Consider the following 26,991-nt stretch of genomic DNA (forward strand, 5'->3'; position numbering starts at 1 on the left):
GACTGTCTTACGTGAACTCTTGTTCAGTTGATTATGCAAGTATAAGGTAACGTCACTAATTAGGTTAGAGAAAATTAGGGGCGTTACAATACTCCTTTGGGAAGGACTCCTTAAACTGATCCCATGCCATAATTTTCCCTCATGGGTTTAATACTATCTTTATTATTCGTCCACCATACGTCTGTGTCCTTTTGCAGCATAAATGAAGCACACGGTACTATCTGATTGTTCGAATATTCTATTGATAGGAATGTGGTTTCTATGGACGAAATCCACATCTGAGCTACTATCGGGTCTCTCATAGTATCGATGATGGGCAGGGATCGTACCGCTTGAAGTCCTGTAACTAGTTTGCTCCTTTGGTAGTTTGCGAACTGTTGGCTTGTTGGGTGACCATCATGGCGTGCAACATAGCCTGAAACGACTCTCACATCAGACTAGTAGTGGGGTCTATTCCAACTACTGTGCGGCTTGGGGTGGTGCAGCTTGGGGCGGCACAGCTTGAGGCGGCGCAACTACATCTATCCTTGTTACTAATCCTTCTCGAGGTGGGCTCTCTTCAGCCTCACCTCTTCCTCTACCTATAATAGGGGGTCATTCCCTTCTCCGTCGTCCTCTTTCACGTCCTCTAGGGGACATGTTTCTAGAAACTAAGATAATATTTCTTAAGCCTAAGGCTCGCTAATATGAGTAACAATAGATCGCGTAACACAAAATCATACAATAGTGCAAACATAGCACATGGTATTAATTCAATTAACATGCTGTAATCAACAACATATTCTTAATTCACTGTATGTAATATCATATCATATTCAAGAACATCACATAAAATAAAGTGTAGTGATTTAAGGTCGTTTCTTTTTCTTATCTTATGCAAGGCATACCTAACAGTGACAAAATATCGATGGTGGGACCATGAAACGTGCCAAGCCTACCTCGTAGGCTAGTGTATAGAATCTATAACCTAGAGCTCTAATACTAACAATAACGACCCTAGACTTCCGTTACCTAAAGTCGCTACTGTCATCTTAATCTAAGCTCTTATGCGAAATTTAACTCGTAAAACATCATATTTAAAATGATAATTTCATCTTAAGCATAACATCATCATTGAAAGCACCGTCATGGTCTTACGTGTTCGAAAACATAATTCAGAAACAAAATTTAAAACAAATAATGATAAATAATTCAAAAACATGAAATGCATAACAACCTATTCTAACGAAAGTCTAGGAATTTAAAATGTTGCAAGCCTAAGCTCGTGTCATGGTCTCTGATTGCGATGTTGTTGTTATCATATAGGAACGTCTTACCTTTACCTGAAAATGATGTAGCACACGACCCAAGTATTTTGAAGAATACTTAGTAAGTGACCCAACTATAGGGGGTCGTGAAAATGCAAACACATGCAAGTCATGCTCTAGGGACCTATCGTTAAAATCATCCTAGAGGTGGCCTCCAGTCTGGACTAAATTGGATGTGCAGTACTTTCCTACACACGACCCACATGTGCGAGTGTGAATCTCCATGCGGTTTGCACTCCCCTAGACCCATCATAGTCGAGCTAGTTGTCCATAGCGACGTCCAGAGGTTAGCAGACCCTTGAGTGTCATGTGCGACATGAGCACTATCGTCATCGTAGCGTACGCGTCCGTACTCATTATCGTAAAAAGGGGTAGTATCCAGATGTTTATATACACACACAAATGCATGAGGTCCTTATGATTTCTCGTCTTTAAAACATCTTTATGACACAACCCTAAGTTCATCCTTATATTACTATCACTAATATATGTGCATTAACTTCAATCTTTTCATCATCATTAACATTAAATAAGGTTGTGTCCTAGGCAAAATTATCGTCATAATGCAATATGGCATTCATAACATGCTTCTCAACTTAATATTAAAAATAACGCCATAATAAGGAAATAACATCATTCTACGTCGTTCTGTTAGCATGCATAGTCGTGGTCAAGTAACATCATCATAAACATATCATAGTCATCGTAAACATCATCAAGCATCATCGTATACTTATACACGTCATCATACATTATACATCATATGTCGTACATCAGAATTCATCATCAAGGCATCATAAACATAAAAGCATAAATGCACGTCCGTGAGCCACTAGACATCGTCATGATCCTTCTAGTCGTCCTTCCTGCCAGATCTGCAGAAAAGTGGGGCATACTGTCGTTCGCTGCTGATATAGGATGGATGAGTCCTATCAAGATGAACCTCCTTCTACGACACTGGCGACTACTTCCTCTTACAAGATTGATCCAAATTGGTACAACGACACAGGCGCCATTGATCGTATTATCAGTGACTTGGATTGTCTCGCTGTGCATGAATGCTATCATGGAGGTGAACAAGTTCAAGTCAGCAATGGAGCAGGTTTGCAAATTTTGCATACTCGTCATTCTTCAATTAATATTGTTGTTCGTCCTCTTGAATTGCGTAATCTTTTGCATGTGCTTGAAATTTCCAAACATCTTCTTTCCGTTCATAAATTTTCCCATGATAATGATGTATTCTTTGAATACCATTCTCGGTCATTTTCTATTAAGGATCGACGGTCAAAGAAAAGTCTTCTAGATGGGAGGTGTGAGTCTGGTCTCTATCCTATCAAGCCATCTTATGTCGATGATCTCAGGCGTGCGCACGTCTTGGACATCCTTCATCTCAAGAAGTGAAGTCAATTTTGCGTCTCAATAATATTTCGTGTGCTAGTGAGTCACTTTTTCCAGTTTGTAATGCGTGTCAATTAGCAAAAAGTCGTCAGTTACCATACACTAGTTCTTTTCATCGGTTTTCGTCTCCTTTGGAATTGACTTTTTCTAATGTTTGGGGTCCTGCACCTCCATCTGTTGGGGGCCTTAAATATTATATCAGTTTCATTAATGATTTCAGTCAATTTTCGTGGATCTATTTGATGCATGATCATATAGAAGCTCCTTAATACGAATCCAACAACTGATCATTTTCATGTACCCGAAGGAGCAATTACAAGAAGTAATGCAAAGAAGATTCAAGTATCAAATCAAGAAAAAGCATGGAGTGACAATAAATATCACTTGACATTGGAAAGTGATTTGAAGACTTTATGTCTTTGGTAGTTTAATTACATGTAAGACTATTTGTCATTTCTTATTTTCTTCCATTTATATTTAATTGCTTCTATTTGTAATTTGTAGTCAGTAGTTGAACTATATTCTGTTTGAATTAAATTTTTGGCCCAAAGGCATGTGATATTCAATTTTGAAATCATGGTGGAATACAAAAACCTTGTGTTTGAAACCCTTTGGGTGTCATGTTTCCTTCAAACCTTACTTTACGTTTGATGTTTAAACCGATTCATTAGATTAGTTTTGATCAAGCTAATTCTGAAGTGAATCGTCTTGGAATCTAGGAGTGAACATCATAGATTTTAAGTTCGATCTAAGAGTTATTCATCTTCTAACCAGCTCTTGGTTGGAACCAATTCGTTAAGTTAATTTTCTTTGTGAAAGTTTGCAGTGATTCTAGAAGGACCTCTAGCTTTGCAAAATCCACCAATTGTTAACCGTTAAGTTAGCTCTTGGTTAGAATCAATTGGTTAAGTTAGCCCAATGGCATGCACGTCTTGGACATCATTCATCTCAAGAAGTGAAGTCAATTTTGCGTCTCAATAATATTCCGTGTGCAATGAGTCACTTTTGCCAGTTTTTAATGCGTGTCAATTACCAAAAATTCATCAATTACCATACACTAGATCTTTTCATTAGTCTCCGTCTCCTTTGAAATTGATTTTTTCTAATGTTTGGGGTCCTGCGCCTCCATCTGTTGGGGACGTTAAATATTATATTAATTTCATTGATGATTTCAGTAAATTTTCGTGGATCTATTTGATACATGATCGTACAGAAGCTCCTCATATACTTTTGCAGTTCCAAGCTCATGTTGAGTGCCTCCTAGATACTAAAATGAAGTGTGTCCAGTCTGATTGAGGTGGAGAATATCAAAAAATTCATAACACATTTTTTTTCATCCCCTTGAAATTTCTCATCGTGTTTTGTGCCCTTACACGAATCAACAAAATGGATCTGCTGAATGCAAGCACCATCATATTGTTGAAACTGGCCTAGTCCTTCTAGCTCATGTTGATGTACCTATTAAATTTTGAGATGACACGTTTCTTACATCCACATATCTCATCGATCGTCTTCCAATTCGTATCATCGATAAAAAAAATGCTCCTTAGAGCGTGTTTTTCATACCCCACCAAATTACTCACTTTTTTGGTGTGCTTGTTGGCCTCATCTTCGCCCTTATAACAAACAAATGCTCTCTTTTCGATCCAAGGAATGTGTCTTTCTAGGCTACAGTTCTTTACATAAAGGGTATATGTGCTTTGACATCGATTCTGGTCGTGTCTATATTTCTAGAGACGTCATATTTGATGAGAATGTTTTTCGGTTCAAGAGACCTCACCCAGTTCTTCCCCAACCTTGCAACCGACGCACAATGCCTTTGATTTGCGCACCTTGCATTTGGGTAACAGCAATACTAATTTGGAAAATGATCATAGAAATTCTGGTGCCCACATCAGCTTCAGAATTTCCGCCGCAATCCTTCGCATAACTGCCGCGCAAATCGGCATCAATTGTTCCGCTAATGATTGGGCCTCGGATGCTTTGAGCAGATGCTATTCTCGCATCGCCTGGGCCCCACCTGGATTCTCTAGGTTCTAATCCTAGGGAACGATCTCCTGTCTGATGTCTCTGACTGAGTGTCTGGTGAGGAAATCCTTGACGAAGGAAAAACTACTAAAGAAGTTGTTGGGAGAAGAAAAAACAGAAAAGCGTAACAAAATAACATAGAGAGAAAGAATATGAAGATTTTGGATTTGACTTTACTGAAAAAAACACGGTACACTTATTTCTCATTTAATTGACCTATTTAAAAAAAATTACATGGCCGAAGTGGCCAACAAATCTTGCTCCTAAGGTTGGCCCAAATGACCAACTAAAAATTGTTCTCCCATTATACGTGTATGCTTAAATTCATAGGGCCTAAAAACAAGATTCAAACAACTGATTTTAAGAAAAAACGTGAATAACTAAATAAGAAAAAAAATATAGTCTTTTATCTAACAATCTCTTCCTAAAAGCTGTGATTTTGAACTCCGATCTTTGAGCGTCGTTCCTCAAATTTTACTCGCTCAAGAGACTTGGTGGAAATGTCTCCAAGTTTTCCTCTGTTCGGATGAAATCAATCTTGATGAGCCATCGATCTGCACATTCCCTAATGTAGTGGGATCTGATTTCTATGTGCTTGCTCCGGTCGTGCAAAACGGGATTTTTGATGAGGGAGATCGTAGCTTTGTTGTCCACGTATAGCATTGGTGGATCGCCTTCTCTTTCGATGAGTTTTCCATCAGTCGCGCAAGCCAGACCCCCCTATGTTTCCGCCGTCGAATCGGCTGTATTATGCTTCGCAAGAAGACAAAACAACTATCTACCATCATCAACATCACCGGCCATGTCACTATCATGGTAGCCGACCAACTCATCTGCACATTCCCTAATGTAGTGGGATCTGATTTCTATGTGCTTGCTCCGGTCGTGCAAAACGGGATTTTTGACAAAACAACTATCTACCATCATCAACATCACCGGCCATGTCACTATCATGGTAGCCGACCAACTCATCTGCACATTCCCTAATGTAGTGGGATCTGATTTCTATGTGCTTGCTCCGGTCGTGCAAAACGGGATTTTGTGCTTGCTCCGGTCGTGCAAAACGGGATTTTTGATCAGGGAGATCGTAGCTTTGTTGTCCACGTATAGCATTGGTGGATCGCCTTCTCTTTCGATGAGTTTTCCATCAGTCGCGCAAGCCAGACCCCCTATGTTTCCGCCGTCGAATCGGCGATGTATTATGATGCTTCACAAGAAGAAGACAAAACAACTATCTACCATCATCAACATCACCGACCATGTCACTATCATGGTAACCGACTCAAGCTTCTCTCCTTTCCTCTTCCTGCGCAGTATCTCACACGGCCATGTCACTATCATGGTAGCCGCCGACCCAACTCAAGCTTCTCCTTTCCTCTTCCTACGCAGTATCTCACACCCTAGCCCTCTGGTTCTGGCTACTAGATGCTCGTCCGTAGGTGCTTCCATAGACGTACTGTAGTCGTGCTTGCAGCAGGATCAACCACATGATACAGTCGTGGCTCACCAGCGCAGTGGCTCAATATGGCAAGAGCAAACGCCAGCCAATCCTCCCGGATATCGATTGCGACGTGGAGGAGTAAGTGAGCCTACCTGGGATGGACCCCACGATGTGTGTATTTTTGCACTTTGGTGCATTTTCTCCTACTTGAACCTGAGACCTGTGCGTTGTTAGGTTGACGTTCTAGCTAATTGAGCTAATCAACTTGACTTTGATGAAGTTGGCTTCTCCGCAATGATATACCACTGGTAGATTAAACCAGGCTCTGATACCACTTGTTGTCTCTGACTGAGTGTCTGGTGAGCTTGACAAAGGAAAAACGGGCGAAGAAATTATTGGGAGAAGAAAAAACAAAAAGCGGAAGAAAATAACAGAGAGAGAAAGAATACGAAGAGTAAAAAACACGGTACACTTCTTTCTCATTTAATTGACCTATTTAAAACAAATTACATTCTAAAGAGGGACAAAGTGGCAAACAAATATTGCTCCTAAAGTTGCCCAAGTGGCAAGCTAAAAACATGCTCTCTCATTATATGTGTATGCTTAAATTTAGATGGCCAAAAAACAAGATTCAAACAAATGATTTTAAACAAAAACGTGAATAAGTAAATAAGAAAAAAATCACAATCTTTTATCCAACACTGGCTCGCCTCAGAGTGCGCAACGCTTGATTGGGTCTTCAGCCGCTGGTCGACCGACTGCTATAACACCGGCTACTCCCCTTGCAACAGGTGGTATGACTGTCTCCTCAGCCATGGATTTTGCAACTACTACTTATTCATATGGTACTCAATTGAAGCACAATATCAAGCAACCTAATGTGTGTACAAATGGAACAGTAACATATTCTGCGGTTCAGTCTTCTGTCTCTGAACCTACTTCACATATTACTACTATGGAGCATCCTCTCTGGCGTCGGGCAATGAATGATGAATTTTAGGCACTTCTAAAAAATAAGACATGACATTTAGCTCCTCCTCGTGGTGCTCGTCTTAACGTTATTGATTGCAAATCAGTTTTCAAACTCAAGCAAAAACCAGATGGATCTATTGATTGTGACGAAGCACGCCTGGTTGCTAAAGGGTTTAAACAACAGTATGGTGTTGATTATGATGATACCTTCAGTCCGATTGTTAAGGCCACTACCATTCGGCTCTTAACGTTTTTCTTGTGGTTGGGCTTTTCGGCAGATTGATATTCAAAATGCTTTTTTTTTCTGGCCTTCTTAATGAAGATGTTTATATGAAGCATCCCTTGGATTTGTGGATTCTCAACATCCTGGTCATCTCTGCAAGTTGGATAAGTCGCTTTATGGCATCAAACAAGCTCCGTGTGCCTGGTTTTCTCGCCTTAGCCCCAAACTGTTACAGTTGGGTTCTACACCTTTAAATACTGATGTCGCTCTTTTCATTTTTAACAAGGCGAGCATTTAGATGGATATTCTCACCTACATTGATGACATTATTATCATAAGCTAATCTTCTATGGCTACTGAGAAACTTCTTACACAGCTTCGGGATGATTTTGTCGTCAAGGATCTTGGCACTTTGAGTTATTTTCTTGGGATTGAGGTTCGTCATACTTCCCATAGACTTGTTCTGACACAACAGAAATACATTCAAGATTTATTGTCCATAACCAATATGATCACTTCCAAAAGTGTGCCCACATCTATGCTTCCTAGTGAGAAGTTGTTATTGGATGGTGGTGAAAAGCTTTCGCCTGAGGATACTACTCGCTAACGAAGTGTCGTTGGTACTCTTCAATATTTGTATATGACACGTCCTAATATCTCCTTCTGCGTCAACAGAGTTTGTCAGTTCATGTCCTCCCTGACTTCTGTACGTTGGGCAAACGGATTCTCCGTTATCTACATGACATTATTAATATGGGCTTCTGTTTTACAAAGTCCAGCACTGATTTGCTTAGTGCTTTCTCGGATGCTGATTGGGCCGGGAGTTCTGATGGTCGTCGAAGCATTGGAGGCTATGAGATCTTCTTTGGTGGAAATCTTATCTCTTGGAGTTCAAGGAAACAATCGACCGTTTCTCGTTCTAGTACGGAGGCCAAATACAAGCCGGTTGCTGATGTCACTGTCAAATTAATCTGGATCCAAGTCCTCTTGCGTGAGCTCGAGATTTCGCAAGCGCAAGCGCCTAACCTGTGGTGTACAATATTGGTGCTACCTATTTTTTCACCAATCCAATCTTTCGTCTACGGACGAATCATGTTGATGTTAATTATCACTTCGTTCGTTAACGAGTATCAACTCGTCACCTTGATGTGCGTGTCATATCTTCCAAGGATCAGCTCTTTGATATCATGACAAAGTCACTGCCAGCTGCTTCTTTTAGCAGTTTTCATTCAATGCAATCTGAACTTAGTAGTACATCGTCTAGATTGAGGAGGAGGAGGGGGGGGGGGGGGGGGGAGAGTGTTAAACTTAGAAGGTGATATTTAAATATAGTAGGAGAATCCTCTATTCTCGGAGCTGCATCTCCTGATTTCCTGGTTTGTTGTTGTGGATCAAGACTTACGCATGTAATCTTCATTGTACACATCTCCTATGTATATATGAGGTCGTGACCCATACAGGTCATTGCGTCATTCAACCTAACAATTGAATGGTGTTGATATATTTCTGGTCTCTGAGAAGAACCTGTCTCCTTTAGTCAGTTGGACAACATAGGTTATGCAGCAGAGTTTGGAAGGAGTTCATAGAAGATTGTGAAGGGTGCGATGGTAGTAGCACGTGGCACAAAATATGGAACCTTATACACTAGCGTATGGTGTATAACCATGGTTGTTGTGCTGAGAGTGCTTGGACGTATGAGCGTTATGTTAGTTACAAAAAGAGTATTAGAAGGCTTGAAATCTGTGATATAGATCTTTGGGAGAGATGCATTATGGGCAAACAAAAAAACAAGTTAGCTTCACAACGGTTGCCAAAGAAATAAAGATAGTATGGTTAGGAATGGTCACTCTTTGAATCTTATATAATTGCATCTTACATTCCATGAACTCAAGAGTCATGTTATGACAAGATATTATGAATGACTTAAGCTCACGAGGATGATATATTGCATGAATAAGACATGTATACTTTAGGGTCATGAACTCTAAGCATGCTATGAAGATTGGGTCCAGTACGTATTACCCGAGGGTTAGCCGATAATGTTATATCAAGATTTACTACCCTAAGGACATGGAAAAGACAAGAACATTATACACGTCATGCACTAAAGGTACCTTGACCCTCAAAGAATGCTAAATAATACTCTAATCATGCCTAAGGTGACCCATGACCTCCCATCACGCGGTACATTTCTGAGACCTTTGTTTTCTTCTTCCAGTCGGGATGTCATCCACCTAGTTTTTCTTAGTAGTATGACATGCTCGGCCTCATGTTTTCCCTCACCTATATAAGATGCTCAGTGGAATGGTCCTACATTTATGACCGTGCGGCATCGTAATCTTGACACGCTCACGACTAGCCTTAAGGGAAATTAAGCCCCATATATATTTTTCGCCCCGGCTTTGTGGCTTCGTCGGACCTTAGGCGAGGTTTGTCTTCGCCAATCGAACATCACTTGTGCAGAATCCAAGCTTGTTCAACCACACACGCCACCTGCTCGTGCATGTTCAATCGTCTGCGACGCATCCGACTTGCCTCTACACTATGCCAAGTCATTTGACTCGACCTTGGCTCTGCTCGGGCCAAAGTCTTTCAACGCAACGTCGCATCTCATCTTGCCATCTCGATCTCCATCGACAGGGTCCATATGTCTTGACGCCATCCCAAGTCTCAGGATGTCGTCGGCCATCATAACTCACTCGGTTATGCCATCGAGAATGGGCCCGCGTGTCTTTCATCTCATCGAGGCTTCCCGAACATCCATCCATCCGGGTTCTATCGAGGCATTGGCCCTCCCGTGCCCATGCCGAGTCATTTATGGATACCGTACCGGATAGCGAGTGTATGTAGCAAGCTCCAACACGCGGGGTAGGGCGCAATACCGGCACACCCGTGTCGTCCGGTACTACCCTTCAAAAATCCATTTCAAAGGAAGTCACCCAAGACACTCTTCTCGGTACGCTCGCCCACACTGTGACACATGTATGTGCCATAGGATAGCTCACTTAGGCCACAGGGCCCAGGGGTGGTGGAGAGCTAACACCATGGTACCCCTATAGTACATTTTGAGTCATTTTCAATCTTCCAGGCGTAGACATTTGGTGAACGGTCATACGGTGTCGTGCATTGTCCGTCCGGTGTTTGATTGACATCAAACTTGGCGAGCATTCATATTTCATATGAACGGACTTAACTCCCGAACCGCATGCCCAAATACCTTTCGGAACCCCAACTTTTGAGGTTAAGGCTCGGGGCCCTACCCGGCCCTTCAACAAGCCTATTCTGCCCTTCATGTCTATTCTGATGTCTCTGTCTTGCTTATGTCTCAGCTTGTCTTCAATGCCCACTTCACGTGGTGGTGTGTTGGATGATGCATCGTCCTCCTCGATTGCATCAGGGCACTCGTCTAGGCCCTCGCGTGGCCAGATGGGCGCCAGTTGAGGGTCGCTGCTTTTATTGTCGCAACGTGAGGGTCACAACCTACTCTCTTCATAGTATGGTTGTGACACTCAGCACCACGTTTACCTAACAGGATGTCACGTCCGTGTTATGTACCAATCATGTGACCTTTTAGGTCTTCACGGGGAGTAGTCATGAGATATGATGAGGATAACTACCAAGTTGACTACATGCTATGGCTCATGATACAAGAAACTAATTAGCCAAGATAAGTCTCTGGTTAGCACAAGAGAGTATATTACATTAGTCATGAACCAAGAAGCCATAAACCTCCCACGGTACAACATGTTTATGACTCATACTACATTGCTTGGAACATAAGAAGCCTTAAATATAGGTTTTTAAACTGCATCCCTTAGAATGTAAGAAGCCTTGAATACAAGTTTTAGACTGTGTCGCTTGGAATGTATGAAGCCTTGAACGTAGGTTTCAAATTACACCGCTTGAAACGTAAGAAGCCTTGGGTGAAGGTTTCAGATTGTATCACAAGGGACATAAAAAACCTGAATGTCGGTTTAGACTATGTCGCTTGGAACACATGAAGTCTTGGATGCAGGTTGTTAGATTCATGTCTTGTACTGTAAATCCTAGGGGGTGTCATAGGGAAGAGAAAGAGAACAAAAACTAAGGACAAGAACCAAGAACATGAACTAAGTCAAGGAAAAAAACTAAGACCAAGAATCAAGAACCAAAGATAAGAAACTAGAACAAGGATCAAGATCCACATTATCATAACTAAGAACCTAGAACCTCTTAACTAAGCAAGAAATAGTTGTCTAATATTGTTAGTTGTGACATTGACAATAAGTTCTTTATACTTGATGCATGATAGACATAATGTAGTAACACCATATCAGATTTATTACTAGGCATTATCGTCGTGTTGTCGATCTAAGCAATTAGTATATGTGAGTTGTTGATTGTGTGTACCACACTTCTTTTTTACTCTTTATTGTCTTCCCGCTTCATAATATGCTCTCTCATTATCCCCATGAGTGCAAGCTCGTCTTCTTCTAAGGCACATAGTACCTTTGCATCTCATTCATCCTCCATCTCTTTTTTGGAGGTTGCCACATTGCTTTCGATAGATTTTTTCTTAAACCAACAGTCCTCGGACATATGACTCTTCTTTCTGCAATTGTAGTAAATGTTTTCAAATCTCTTCTCTTGAGAACTCTTATTGTTCTAGAGAACTCTTATTGTTCTTCTTAACTTTCCAAGATTGTGTGATTCATTGGTAACTTCTTCCTTTATCATCAATTTTGTATCGATGTATCCAACTTTGGTCGATGGCTTATTATTGTTTCGACTTTTACTTGCGTAGAGCGCTTCTTCTTCACTCCTTAGTGTGATACCTTCAATTTGCTTATTGAGCTTCTCTAATGATGGACTCATATCTAGTTTAGTAGTCTCTTGACATATCGACTTGACCCTATGGAAGTACTGAACAATCTTCATGTCGCGTTGTGAAATTACTAGTAGTCAATTCTCCAAAATTTGCAACCTCGTATCGTTCTTCTTTTAGAAAAGCGTCACAAATGGGTCTCATGCTTCTTTCGGCGTTTTGTTGTCCCAAATGTGCTCCAAAATTTGAAAGGTGTCATTTCAGTGAAAGGTGCCATTTCACGTTGTGGAACTAATAGCAGGTCATGCTTCTTTCGTATAGTTCTTCTTCCAGTGCTTCTTTCGACGTCTTATTATCTCTTCTTCAACTGTGGTTTTCATAGAAAATATTGTCTTGCTTCATTTGATTTTCTATTTGTGCAAGGTGTCATTAGCATCCTCCTGAGAGGAATAATTTCGCTTCCACCAATGACCTCCCATAGGTCTTATTTGTTTAGATAAGACATCATGCATATTGTCCATGTGTTATAATTGTTGCAGTTGAGTTTTTTAATTTCTCAAACGACTTGGAGATTACTCAAACGACTTGGAGATTACTCATCGTATTTACAGTACTTGGAAATCATTTTTGTAGAACTACCATGAGATGTTCATCGGAAAATGCTTCTCTAATCTAAAGCTCTTCTCTTTGTAATCGGATATATATTTCGCTACTTGATTTTTTGTTACCTCACCTTGCTATACTAGATTTAAATATCAAGTAAAGATCTATGTTTTAGGCTTTTAAGTTCCTCTAATAAGGTAATGCAGTTGGTCTGTGTTTCTGTAGATTTTTTTTTCTTTTTTTTTCGTTGATGTTTATTATTGTTTCTTTCTTAATTCTTCATAAATCATTTATTTGAGAATAGAATAATTATTAATACCAATAGCTAAATAAATTCAAAAACTAAAATTTACATTATTTATAAGAATGATCATTAAATCAAATTTGTTAAAAATATTTTAATAATTTGAATTTAAAAAATTTAATAACATTTTCAATTATTTATAATATTTTTAATTAGTTTACAAAATTATGATAATTAATAATTTAATTATAATAAATCAGAAATAATTTATTTCTTACAAATAAAATAATGTAATAAAAAATGGTTGGAAACGTAATGGGCCAAATAATATCATTAATGGAAGATTGTTTGGGCCGAAAAAGTAATTACTTTTTTAAGTATAAATAATCAAATAAATAATTAATAATTTAATTATAATAAATCAGAAATAATTTATTTCTTACAAATAAAATAATGTAATAAAAAATGGTTGGAAACGTAATGGGCCAAATAATATCATTAATGGAAGATTGTTTGGGCCGAAAAAGTAATTACTTTTTTAAGTATAAATAATCAAATAAATTCATCTAAATAATTATATCACTGTATATTGTAGGAGTGCGCCAGGCCCGAGAAATAGTGCAACACTTGGGCGACGCTTGAGAGCCCGGGTAGCAAGCTACCGCAGTGGGCCCTCCCCCTTGAAAAATTAATTTAATATCATGTGGGCCGATGGCCCACGTATCAGATATTAAACTGATAAGAACAGATACTACACTTGATCTTAGCCAAAAGGCCGAGAAAGGTATGATTATATTAGCAATCTCGACGCCTTTTTATAGTCTCGCTTCCTCTTGCTTCTTAGCCTTGTCCGATGTGGGACAAACTCATTTTCTCATCCTCACGCTTCTCTCCATCAATCGAGTATGGTATTTTTTTTTTTTTTTTTCTTTTAGTTTTTATTTATTTAAATTTTATAATAATTTAGTGCAACATTTTGTAATTTAAAATTTTGTTAAATTTAGTCTAAGAAACTTAAATTTATTGTTCATTTAAAAAAATTAAATTAAATTTAGTGTTAATTTTAAAATTAAAAAAAAAAAAACTAACTTTATTGTTATTTTTAATATATACATTTGTGCTTAGGATATATTTTTTTTATTTTTTTTTTCAATTTCATATTTATTTTTTTATTTATTATACAATAATTCTTTATTATATTTTCTTTTAACCGTTTACAAAATAATTTTCCAAAATATATATGGAAATTGAGTTACAAATTTTAATTAAATATTTGAAAATAAATATTTTACTAACTAACCTTACACTTTTATTAAAAACAAAATTTGAAATAAATGATTAGAACAAGGTGAATCAACTTGTAAGGCCCCTAATTTACAAGAGTTCACGAGTCTCAATAACGACAATGCGTTCATTATTACAAGTAATTCATACCTGGGGAAATCAATAATGACAACCTAGCCTAGAAATCAACAGAACTAGAGAAAACAATTGCAAAAAACTATGAACCCAAAAGAATCAACGACACTATAAACTCTCCTCAAGATTTCCATGGCCTTCGCAGCATCTACGGTCAGTGGTACATAGGAGCCTTGCCCTTACCTGAAAACTCTCCTCAAGATTTTTTTTAGGTGTTTTCTCAATTCTTGTGGTCCCTTCAAACGAGTTTAAAACAAGTGTTCTTACTACTTAACGTCATGCTATCAACTCAAACCGAGTTCATGTTTTCTTAATACTTAATGTTTTAGGTGCTTTGTGTTCCATGTAAATATCGCCTGCAAGTCCCCCGAGATACTTAACGTCATGTTAACCTACACGGATAATATTTGCTCAACCTGTCGACAAATTCTCTTATTCAACTTAAACCGAAAAGGTTGAACTGGGAGGCGATAATTGGGTTTAAGATCATAAGACTAAGGATCCTAAGAAACTTTCAAGAAGACTGGCTTTCTTTCATATCTCTACTACCATTCTCATTGTCCCCTGCTACCCGTCATACATGCAATCTGCCAATTCCCAACCTAATGCAAAAGGTAGAAACTAGAACGAATAATGAACGGTAATAGTTCAAGTCCATTGCAAGTAGATATTAGTCTGTTTCTTTTAGGCTTTCTCTCAAGGTTTTAAAACGTGTAGGAGAGGTTTATGATGTTTTTTTTCTTTTCTTCGTTTAGGAAGAAATTGTTGGAAGAAGAAAGAAATACAAGCGCAAGAAAATAACCGGAGCAAGGAAATGAAAACTTTGGGATTTGTTGTTTCTCAAACACCAGTACATTTGTTACTCATTTGATTGCCCAGTATAAAAAAATCTACCCTAAAAATGGCCCAAGTGGCCGACTAAACTTGCCCACTTACGTGTAAACATGGCCCAGATGGCTAGTCATTTGATCGTGTATGTCAAATTGTAAAAAAAGAATCAACTAACTAATCGAAAAAACGTGAATAAATTAAATAAAAAAAACCACAAGATTTTATCTAACGGTTTTTACACTCTTGTAAGCAATGCTTAGTTCATAACATTTTCTACGCGTAATGCTTAGTTCTCCTTTCCAACTGATGTGTAATCTCACAATCCACCTCTTTGAGAACCCAACGACCTTGCTGGCACAACGCCCGATACCTAGCTTTGATACCATTTGTAACAGCTCAAACCCACGGCTAGCAAATATTGTCTCTTTGGAATTTCCTTTCTTAGTTTCTCCTCAAGATTTTAAAGCATGTCGACTAGGAAAAGGTTTTCATACACTGGTAAAGAATGTTTTGTTCCCTCTCCAACCCAACCGATGTAAGATCTCATTAAAACCCATTCGATTTTGAAACTTAAAAATTGAAAAGGAGTTCATGATATATCCTCCCCTATTCATTTCACACAAAAGAAGTTCACAGTGCACCAACTACGAATAACAATATCAAATCAATTCATCGTGTTGAAGATCAATGATACAACTAGAGAAACACAATTGGTACAAGAATAAGGACAAAATATGTTACAAAAGTCAAAGGACAGAAGGTCAGAAAAATGACCAAAAAATAGTTCATCAGTTCAGAAACCCATTAATCAGCTGACAAATCTCTGTACTGTGGAGCCGTATGGGCTCTGTTTTTTATTATCTCTGCCACTTGAAACTCATTATAATGATAAAAGGGAAAAAGAAACAAAAGAAAACAGTAAAAGTACTAAGTGGTGGGGTTTTGAGGGATCAAACTGTGAATTTCATCAAAGTTTTGGTCCCATTTCTTTTCTTGTTCTTCTTCTCAATTAATACAAGCAATGGTACTGCATCTGGTACCCATTTCTACGTTCACCTAAGCCTAAACCTACCACAACAACACTAATCCTTCATAATAATAATAGTAATAATAAACCAGAGGAGCAAAATTTACATGATACTGCAACTATCCGTGTTCTCGTCGCTGAAGGCGTGCGTGTACTGGTCGGTTGCGACCGGAGGGAACATCGGGGGAGGAGGAGCGTAGTTCATGGCTGGGTTCGGGCGCGAATACATCATGGGTTGGAACATTTCATTCCCAACTCCTCTCTGTTGGTTCATCATCATGGCCATGTACTGTTGTTGTGGATTGTAAGGGTTCCCTTGTCCCATTCCTTGGTAATATCCTCCCCCTCCTCCTACTCCTCCTACTCCTCCTCCGTTCATCACTTGTTGAGCTGGTAAGCCTTGAACTGCTGGAATGTTACCCATTTGGCTCATTGCATAATTTCCCATTGGTGCACCCATCTGGCTCATATTAATGCCACCAGGACCTATTGGCCCCATTGGCCCCATTGGACCCATTGGACCCACTGGACCCATTGGAGCCATTGGAGCCATTGGCCTGGGATGGCCTCTGTTTCCATTATTAACATGGCCTATCTGACCCATCTGGCTCATATTCTTACCATTTCCGCCACTCCCTTTACCTCCTTTGCTTGGTTTAGGGATATCAATGTCATGGAAGCCAATATCTAACTTGTCAAACTCAGGGAGACCAACAGTTTTGCCTCCTTTTTTGGGTCCATTGCCATTATGTTTTCCTCCACCACTCTCTGCACTTTTATTACTACTCTTGCTTCCTTTGCTCTTGTTACCATTCTCCTTCTTGCTACTACTTTTACCACCAAAACCAAACAGCCCCTTCTTACCTAGCCCTAGGAACCCACCCCCCTTCTTACCTAGCCCTAGGAACCCACCCCCCTTCTTCCCCCCTTTCTTCTTATCCCCTCCTTTGCTCTTAGTCTTCGTCCCGCCATCGCCACCGCCACCGCCACCGCCACCGCTACTGTTTTTCCCTCCTCCTCCCTTACTGTTTTTCCCTTCCTTACCTCCTCCCTTATCCTTCATCATAACAGGGAAATCAATAACTTCATCCTTCTTGGCTCTTCCAACATCCCCACTTTTCTTAACATTCATGGCATTGAAATTAATTGTCCTATTGGACCCAAAATTCCCCATCATGGGTATGGGAGCATTCTTTTGTAAGCCATGTCCATGTCCATGTCCATGGCTAAACTCATCATGTTCATCAGCAAACTCATCATCATCATCATCATCAAATTCATCATCAAATTCATCATCAAACTCATCACCACTAAAATCAGAATCATCCTCATGCAAATTGAACTTAACAGATTTCTTATCTCTAGGAGGAGGAGCCATAAGATTATGCATATTGTTGTTGATATTACCTCCTTTGTTATTGTTGTTGGAGCCTTTCAGTTGTTGTTGTTGTTGTTGTTGTTGAAGAAAAGCCTTCTCCATCTGAAACTTGTGATTGTTCATGTTCATGTTCATGTTCATGTTCATGTTCATGTTCATGTTGTTGTTATGTTCTTTGCTTCCTCCTTTGACATTTTGAAATTGCATGTTGTTCTTGAATTTGTTCATGTTGTTGTTTGAACTCAACTGAGCTCCCCATAGTTCAGCATGTTTCCCTGATTTCTCAAGCTTCTTTATCAGTTCAGCTGGATCTACATTTCCTGTTACAATAACTTTCCCTTGTTCTGCATCGATTTTCATATTGTAAACTCCTAAAAAAAACCCAAATCAGAAAGAAAACAGTCAATAATCTCTAAAAAAAAGTAAAAACCCTCAAATCAATCAAGGGTTTCTCCTCTAAATCAAGTTCTACTACCACTTACCATCAATTTTCTGCAGAGTTTTCTTGACCTTCTTCTTGCATCCATCACAGTGAATGTTCACTCTAAGCGCACAGGCCTGGAAACAAACACAAAAACAACATCAAGATTTTAAATGGCCAAAAAACAGGGAAACAAACAAGAATCCGACAATGTACCTGAATCTTCATGGCGTCCTGTTTACTCATTGTGAGTGTGAGAGAATAAAGTGTGTTGAAGGTGTTCTGAGAGACAAAATTGAAAGTGGGTTTTGGTTGATTGAGGGCTTTGTTTCACTTCAAGCTTCTTCTGCTACTTGTAATTGAAGGCTTTCAAAGTGTGTTGAGATCGATCTCCCTGTTCTTCAAGGTTCAGAAGAAAAGGAAGAAGAGATGAATGAAGAGAGAGAGAGAGAGAGAGAGAGAGAGAGAGAGAAGCAATGGAATATTTTGAAAGAGAGAAGCAGATGCAGAGAGCTCTCAAAGGTGAACAATGGGAGCGTACCCTTTTGAGCTTTTATCCCCTTCTCAAGGGGGCAGCTGTGCCTCTCCCTTGCTTTACAATTGAAAATTATTTCATTTTCTTCCTTTCTTTAAATATCTATATAATTAATTAAATAAGTTCATACCGGAAAAGGTGAGATACTCGGCAATGAAACAGTTTTATAAGAGTGTAAAAATCTCCCCTAATAGACACATTTTAATTTGTTGACGGTGGGTTTGACAGTTACAAATGTTATCAGACCCAGACACCAGACCGGTGTACTAGCGAAGACGCTGAGCCCCAAAGGGAGTGGACACCAAGTGGTGTGTCAGCAAGGATATTGGGCTCTCGGGTAGATTGTGAAATCTCACATTGATTGAATAAGAGAACGAAACATTATTTATAACGGTGTGAAAATCTCTCCTTGTAAAAATCTTGAGCAAAAATCTGAAACGAAAAGCTTAAAACAACAATATTTGTCCAGAACCGATAACTTTGGTGACAATTTTGTTGGGTTATTTCCTTAAAACAAAATATTTTATTATTTTATTATTACAAGAGCAAATGTTTGAAAATTGATTGACCAAGATCTAAAGTCTATTTTTTAAAAAATAAAAAATAAAAAATAGAGAAATATAATTAGAAAATAAAATAAATGACAGGCATACTGGGACAGCCGGTAGCCCATGTGATGCCAAATATTTTTTTGGCAACTGGTTTCCTCTTTCTTGTAATTTTCCATTATTATTGGTTTTATCAATTTTAGAATATTGGAATTTTCCATTCTAATTATCCTAATAATATTATTCCTCTTTTCAATCTTTCATTATGTTTCCCCTTACAAGGCAACCACCCTAAAATAATTTATTAATTAAATTTTCAAAAATAATTTTAATATTTCAACGGCCAAATTTCTCATTTTATTTGTGACATATACGAAACATGTTTCTTTTAAAGTTTGGATCCCGAGGAAAATAACATTAAAATACTTCATTCTCTTCATACGAAGTTCAAGAGTTAACGAAATATAGACCCTCATTCGGGAGGAGTCATAGAAAGAAGGGAGCATAGATACTCATCGTTCTTGCTGAGTCACACACATACATGGGGTCCCACATAGAAAACATTGGTTTTAACACATGATGTATAGTAACACTCACTCCTTTGATGAAACATGCTCAAATGACTAGCATACATTCATCATTACCACTACCATTCTTTCATCATACAATAGAATAAATACATCGTAAAACATTCTGATTCTTAACGAAACATACTTGGCATGACAACCATCATAATCATTTTGTCAAAGGATCATACAATATCGCATACTATATACAATTTACTAGGCCAAGTATATAGCGTCCAATAGTTAGCTCACTTACATCACAGCATCTTAAACCTTAATGTAATCTAATGACATCCAAACCTGCCCAAAATTGTCATAAAATACACATGTATACCTTATTAGTCATGAATTCTACTTGGATATGCTTATCAAAATCTTGAACTGAATCAAATTTAAGAAAGAAACTCTATAACAATCGAAATTGAATGGAAATGAACTGGATTCAAATGATGCATAACTGAGGGATTTGGTAGAGAAATAGGTCATTGAGTTGATTTGACCTAAGCCATTAGCCATTAAAAACTAGTTTGAAACACGGTTAAATCAGTTGAACTATGGAAAAATCAAACTGAATTAGGTTGAGATGATGATGAACCAAACTAGACTAATGTTTTCTTCTTCCTCTCCTTTGTATGGATGTGCAACAATCAAACTGAATTAGGTTGAGATGATGATGAACCAAACTAGACTAATGTTTTCTTCTTCCTCTCCTTTGTATGGATGTGCAACGGTGTTGACACATTTTTTTTTTCGTCGTGCAATTCCTTCTCGTGATGCACGTGGGTCTAGTGAAACAACTGTGTGAAGGAGGTGTGCGACTAGAGGCAAAGGCAAGCAACGATTGGAGCTCAATATGAGACTAAAGAACGGAGAAACGACTTTGATGGTCGAGAATGTGAGGGTCGAGCGTTAGGAGATTGAGTGCCAGAATTATACTATAAAGAGAGTAGGTTGTGACCCTCACGTCGAGTCAAACAAAGCGACCACACGAGGGCCAATATAGAAGAATGTCATGATGCGACCGAGGAGAACGGTGCATCATCCAACACACTGTATAATGTGTGCATTGAAGAGGCAACGAGGCCTAAGCAAGATAGAAAAAATGAGAGACATGAGCGTCACAAATAGGCTTGTTAAAGGGCCGGGTCGGGCCCCAGACCTTAACATAAAAAATCGAGGTTTCAAAGGAAATTTGGACATGGAGTTTTTGAGTCAAATTCGTCCAAATGAAATATGAAAGCTCGTCAAATTTGGTGTTAATAGGACACTGGACAAATGCTCTACGACACCATATATCCATTCACCAAAATCATGTCTACACCCACTAGTTTAAAAATGCCTAAAAATGTAGGAGAGACATGATGTAAGCTCTCCACCACCCCTAGGCCACTAGGCCCTGTGGCCTAAGCGAACTACCATGTAGCACGTGCATGTGCCACAATGAGGGCGAGCGGCTACTTCCTTTGAAATAGGTTTTTCAAGGACAATACAGGGCGGCACGGTTATGCTGGTATTACACCCTAACCCATGTGTTAGAGGTTGGTTTATGCCTCTGCTATCCGATACGATATCCGTAAATGACATGGCATGGGCACGGGAGGGTCAATGCCTCAACTGAACCCGGATGGATAGATGTTCGAGATGCCCCAAATTATGAACGACATGTGGGCCCGTTCTCGACGACATGACCAAGTGAGCTGTGTGGCCGAAGACACCTCGTGACTTGGGATGACGTCAAGACATGTGGACCACGTGAATTGAAAACCGAGATGACGATGAGATGGATCGTTGAATTGAGAGACCTTGGCCCCAAGTAGAGGCAACGTCGAGTCGAATGACTTGGATTAGTGTAGAGATAAGTCAGTTGTGTCATAGACGATTGAACAACAAACGACATGAGTAGCCGAACATGCTTAAATTCCGCACAAGTGATATTTAGTTGACAAAAACAAACCTCACTTAAGGTCCAACGAAGCCATAAAGTCAAGCAAAAAATGAATATGGGTCATGGGTTTCCCTCAAGACTTATCGTAAACGTATCAAGATCACAACTGATACGATTAAAAAAGTACGACCATGACACTAAGCAGATCAAACCCCCTCCCCCATCCCCATGCAATCATCTTACAAGTTAAAAATTTTCACAAGCAAGAGAGAGATAAAAGGTACAAACATATATGTTCGAGTGTTTTAATCATTGAGGTGAGAAACTTCTTAAACATAGTTTAAATTGTAGTCTACACTTCGCGATTAACATACACGGTGTGTACATATACATATACATATACATATACATATATATATATATATATAAAGTAATATTTAAGAAGATGATGAAAATTTTGGACACGAATTGATTAGGGAGCAAGAACAAGAAGCAAAAGCTGGTGAGAGACAACACAACACAACGTCTCAAAAACATGGCAGTTGTCAGACCATATGTGTAAAAAGAAACAAATTAAAAAAAAAAAAAAAAAAAAAAAAAGTAAAAGTCACGTAGAGCACGTAAAGCAATTCAAAACCCCAATCCCAAGTAAGTAGAAAAGAGATCAAAACAAAAGCAAAAGTGAAAATAAAAACGAAAAAGAAAGAAAAAAAAATCTAAAAATGATAAATTCAAGAGCTCAAAACTAGACCCTATTCTTCAAAATCAAATCTATGCCTTATTTCATAAAAAATCGAACCAAATTTTAATTTACGAACGTTTATCATCTCACACTTAATCAAAAACTTCAAACTCGAACAAATAAGTTTGAATCAAATTGAGTCGGAAAAAAGTGCATGAACATGAACGATGAACCCTAATTTGAAATGATACCAACTTTGATTCATGGCCTCTAATGAGTATGTAAGGAAAGAGAAAAAGAAGAAGATATAGAGACAAAAAAGGATAGACAACCTCATCTGATAGCTACTTTATTGGGATGGGAGATGAGTGAGCTTTGGGGCCCTTCCAACTTTGACTAATCAAACCACTTTTTCTTTCTTTCTTAGCCATTGGGACAGCAAAACAATGGGGCACTACTATCTTACCATATTTTTAAATACACTTCGGAAGATTCTAAGGTGGAAAAAGTTGGATCATATTTGATTCTTAGCTGATTTTTGCAGGCTGTTTTGAGTGTGAGCTTTGAAGAGGGAAGTGGGTGAGTTTTGAGAAGAAGCTCAAAGCTCAGGCATTCAAGAGTTCTTACACAAATCACTTACTTTTCTTTTTTGCTTTAGCTTTTTAGGAGGAACCCACAAGTTATTGACAACGTTTCGGTTCCGTTTTCGAGATAGTATGATGTTTGGTTAGGGCTAGGACGCTATTGGAATGCTTGATTTTGGAACTGTGGTGGGTAAGTTCATTATTTGAAGGATAAGATGGTTAAGAACTAATCGTTGACGCTTTTAATTTGAATTATATAAGTGAATTTAAATGGTTGAATCATAATGGGAGGGAAGAAGGGAGGTAGAGAAAGAAAGTTGGTAATGGAGAGACCATTGCTTTTATGCTTTTGTCTTTTGCTTCCTCATTTTCAAGAAAAAGACACATGCATGTTTATGTTGCTAAAATACACACTTTGAACAAACTAAGCCAAGAAAGAAAGAAAAAAAAAACATACAACTTGTTAGTGTTTGATTTTGAATCAATAAAGAAAAGAGTGTTCTAGTCGAATTGAAAATGAAAAATTTCAATGGGTTTACTCGGTTTAGATTTAGTTTTAGTTAGTTTGATTGGCTCGTTTTGACATCTTTTGGACCATTTTAGAATCGTTTTTGCCGTACTTAAGGCCAAGAAAAGGTGAGTGTCATTACTATTTTGGATAAATAATACTTTTTAGCACGGTGGTTAGTTAAAAATTATAAGAAAAATGCATTTAGTAGGTGGGATTAGAGTTCTACAATTTTGGTGAAGGAATTATGTTGTTTCGAGTTGTGAATCAAAATAGAAGGAAATGAGAAATTAGTCCGAAACTAAAACTGAGACTGTGTAGGGAAGGAGACGCTAGAATCAACAATAGACTTGTGTCAGCCAAGGAGAGGGACACCCGTAGGCTGAAGAGGATGACATGCGTTAGACTGTGAGATGTACTAGGCGTCAAAGCGCCAACCGCTGAATTGTAATAATCAAAACTCACCACTAATAGATATTTTTGTTTTTGGGCTTTCCATTTTAGGTTTCCTCTCAATGTTTTAAAACGCTTATGCTAGGGAGAGGTTTTTACACCCCTACAAAGAATGTTTCGTTCCCCTCTCCAACTGATGTGAGATTCACAATCCACCCCCTCGGGGCCCAGCGTCCTCGCTGGTAAAACTTCATATGGGTTCGATGTACTTTTATCTTCAACAAGCGGCCCGGCGTTCAATGCGGGTCGAAGCATATGGTTGCCAGGTTGGTTAAATGTTGTTAATGAGAATAGTAATTCACTATTCTTAACAATAGGGCCCGGAGACTTCTTGGTTCATCATGCTATTGCTTTAGGTTTACATACAACTACATTGATCTTTATGGTATGCACTTCCGTGTACTAGCTAAAGCGTTACGTCTGTCTGGTGGAGACCATATTCACGCTGGTACCGTAGTAGGTAAACTTGAAGGGGAAAGAGACATCACTTTAGGCTTTGTTGATTTACTACGTGATGATTTTGTTGAAAAAGATCGAAGCCGCGGTATTTTTGGCACATTGCCCGGAGTCTGGCTCTAATATCATCTATAACAACCTAAACTCACTACTAATAGATATTGTCGTCATTGGGCTTTCCTTTTGGGCTTCCCCTCTAGGTTTTAAAATGTGTCTGCTAGGGAGAGGTTTTCACACCTTTATAATGAATGTTTCGTTTTCCTCTTCAATCGATTTGGGATCTCACATGAATCGACCTTACCCGCTTTTGAGACTCGACTTGCTTGCTCGATCTAAGAACCAAGGTGCGACCCAGTTCATCGCCCAAAACCAGAATTGCCAGCCTAACCTACCTCGCTTTGGAATCGCCTATCTCCATGAGCCACATGTCGCTACCAAGAAAATGGAAGGAAATCAGTGCTTGTGGAGTATCGAACGCATGCCCTAGGAGCCGAGCGCGCCAATCCACGCTTGCCATGTGTCAGCACCGAGATGTAACTACACCTCCCCAGCCGCGCATGGCTACTCGAGTATGGAACTGCACGTAAGACACCTCCGATGTGAATGAAAAGTGCATGGACACACATAATGAGCCCATTTTCACCCCATTCAAGCACAATACTGACTTTAACTTCACTTGAATCAAGTCCTACCGGTAAGTTTCAGTAAATTTGGAGCATCCAAGGGCACACTTCATCCCAGTACGTAACCACAAGGACTTTAGGTAAATTCTTATAGGGATCGCTAGGACGTGCTAGCATGTGAGCATTCTTGCCTTAAATGGTTAGAAATATGCATGATTTGGACTCAGAATGAGTGATTGGATGAGAACGGTGCGTCTGTTACAAAAATTACAATAATGCCCCTATAACGAGAATTTGAAATGCATATCTATCTTAATGCTTTTCGTTGTGTTAGGATGGAGGATGAGATATAGTGATCTGTGCTCTAGGCGATTGATAGATGTTATCTTCCCATTGAGCTTGTTTGATTTTATGTATGATTTATATTTTATGATTTCCATGTGTAAAGTGATTGATAGGAATATCTTCGTACTAAACATGTACGAATGAATAGAACATGTTTTTCGAGTTATAGGTAATTGATAGAAATATCTCCTTAGTAAAGCATGCATGAGTTAGCCACAATATGATTAGGGCACTAGAGATAGAGCAATTTACACCTTCATCTAGGTCATAATGTTCTAGTAGACCATAGGATCGTGAGCGGCGATCAAAAGATTTGACTAGTTAGAGGGGCTAATTTCGAACATCCCGGAATCATGAGAAGTAGTCTAAACTGCCTAGATGCCTTAAGGACCTAGCAAACCTCCATGACATCTAAGTATGGTTAAGGAAACTTATCAAAACCTTGAGACCAATTGAGTTACTTTGGAGTGTAGGGTCGTGACAGGGTTGACGTCATGATCCCATTAAACCGGTTCGGAAGAGAGTGAACCCGTAAACCAATCCTGGTTAGACTTGAAACTACGCAGGCGTCAAGATGAGAACCCGTATTGAGTGTAGAAACAAGTCAAGGATGATGCCACAACTCCATGAACTGGTCTTGGAAGAGATTAGAAACTACATAGATAGGTGGTTTATGGTAAATACTTCTATTGAATGTAGAAATGGGTCAAGGCTATGTGTCGTGACGTAGTAAACTAGTCTTGAAAAGGAATCAGGGACTACATAGGTAAATAGTTCATGATGAACTGTTTGGAACTTCAAGACTTACATAGAAGCTTAGTTGTTGCAAGGGATAGGCTCGAACTTCCTAGAATCTAGAGGAAAGCCTGTAAAAACCTAGTACGAATTACATGCGTTGAGAACCCATAAGTAGGTTCCTTACGAAGTATTTTTATACTCACACCTTTTTCCTTTCTTTTTTCAGGTACTGGTCGAGGTAGAGAGGTACTCAGGAGATACACTGTCACGAAGGGGTGTCAACCTGGAACATCATTTAATTTGTATCTTTTTTTAAGGTGTCATTTGTGCACTCGTTTTCATTTGTAAATAACACGAACAAAGACCTTTTTGCATTTTTTTTTGGGTCTTAGAGTTCTAATCACATCGGAGCGTTTCCGCGGTCGAATCCATTTTGAAAATTCAATTTAATTAAATAAAATGACAAAGTGAAAAATTTCCTTTCATGTTTTGTTCTTTTCCGAGAAATATGGCCAAAGTGAAAATTTAAAGAAAGCTTGGGGACAAAAATGAAAAGAAAATAAAGAAAAAGGGAGGAAATTGAATTAAATTTCTAATATTAATAATTTATTAAAAAAAAAAAAAAAGGTAAAGAGAGACATATCTTTTCCAATGTAGGGGTAGGGGGCTAAGCTTTGTAATTAATTAAAGAACAAAATATCAACTTAAAATTTATTTTTATTTTTATTTTTTATTTTTATAGACAACCTTTGTGGGTCCCTAACTAAGTCTTTTAAATTTTGTATTTATTTTCTTGAAGAAAATATATAAATTTTCTTTTTTTTTTTTATTATAAAAAAAATATAAATTTTATCTTTTACTTTTAAAAATATTCCAATCAAATTCAAAACTTGATGATGAAGATGTGAGATCTACCAATGATGCTATTTAAGGTAGATGTCGTTTGTTTTGTTCACCCCTCGATGTGTTTTA

The 26,991-nt window shown here is 38.6% G+C and overlaps 1 protein-coding gene and 1 non-coding gene across 2 annotated transcripts; both read right to left on the reverse strand.

Moving 5' to 3' along the window:
• Window positions 1-13,612: 13,612 nt before the first annotated feature.
• LOC111794143 (U2 spliceosomal RNA) lies at window positions 13,613-13,808 on the reverse strand. The gene has a single exon (XR_002815036.2). It is a non-coding gene; the product is annotated as a U2 spliceosomal RNA (small nuclear RNA).
• A 2,213-nt stretch (window positions 13,809-16,021) lies between these two features.
• LOC111792862 (uncharacterized) lies at window positions 16,022-18,609 on the reverse strand. Its single transcript, XM_023674467.2, has 3 exons — window positions 18,313-18,609; window positions 18,158-18,233; window positions 16,022-18,046 (listed from the first exon to the last, which is right to left on the reverse strand). The coding sequence occupies exons 1-3, from the start codon at window positions 18,340-18,342 to the stop codon at window positions 16,401-16,403; spliced, it is 1,752 nt and encodes a 583-aa protein (XP_023530235.2). The 5' UTR covers window positions 18,343-18,609; the 3' UTR covers window positions 16,022-16,400.
• Between the last annotated feature and the right edge of the window lie 8,382 nt (window positions 18,610-26,991).

This window comes from Cucurbita pepo, chromosome 4 (assembly GCF_057944985.1).
Source record: "Cucurbita pepo subsp. pepo isolate OVF chromosome 4, ASM5794498v1, whole genome shotgun sequence".
Classification (NCBI taxonomy): Eukaryota; Viridiplantae; Streptophyta; class Magnoliopsida; order Cucurbitales; family Cucurbitaceae; genus Cucurbita; species Cucurbita pepo.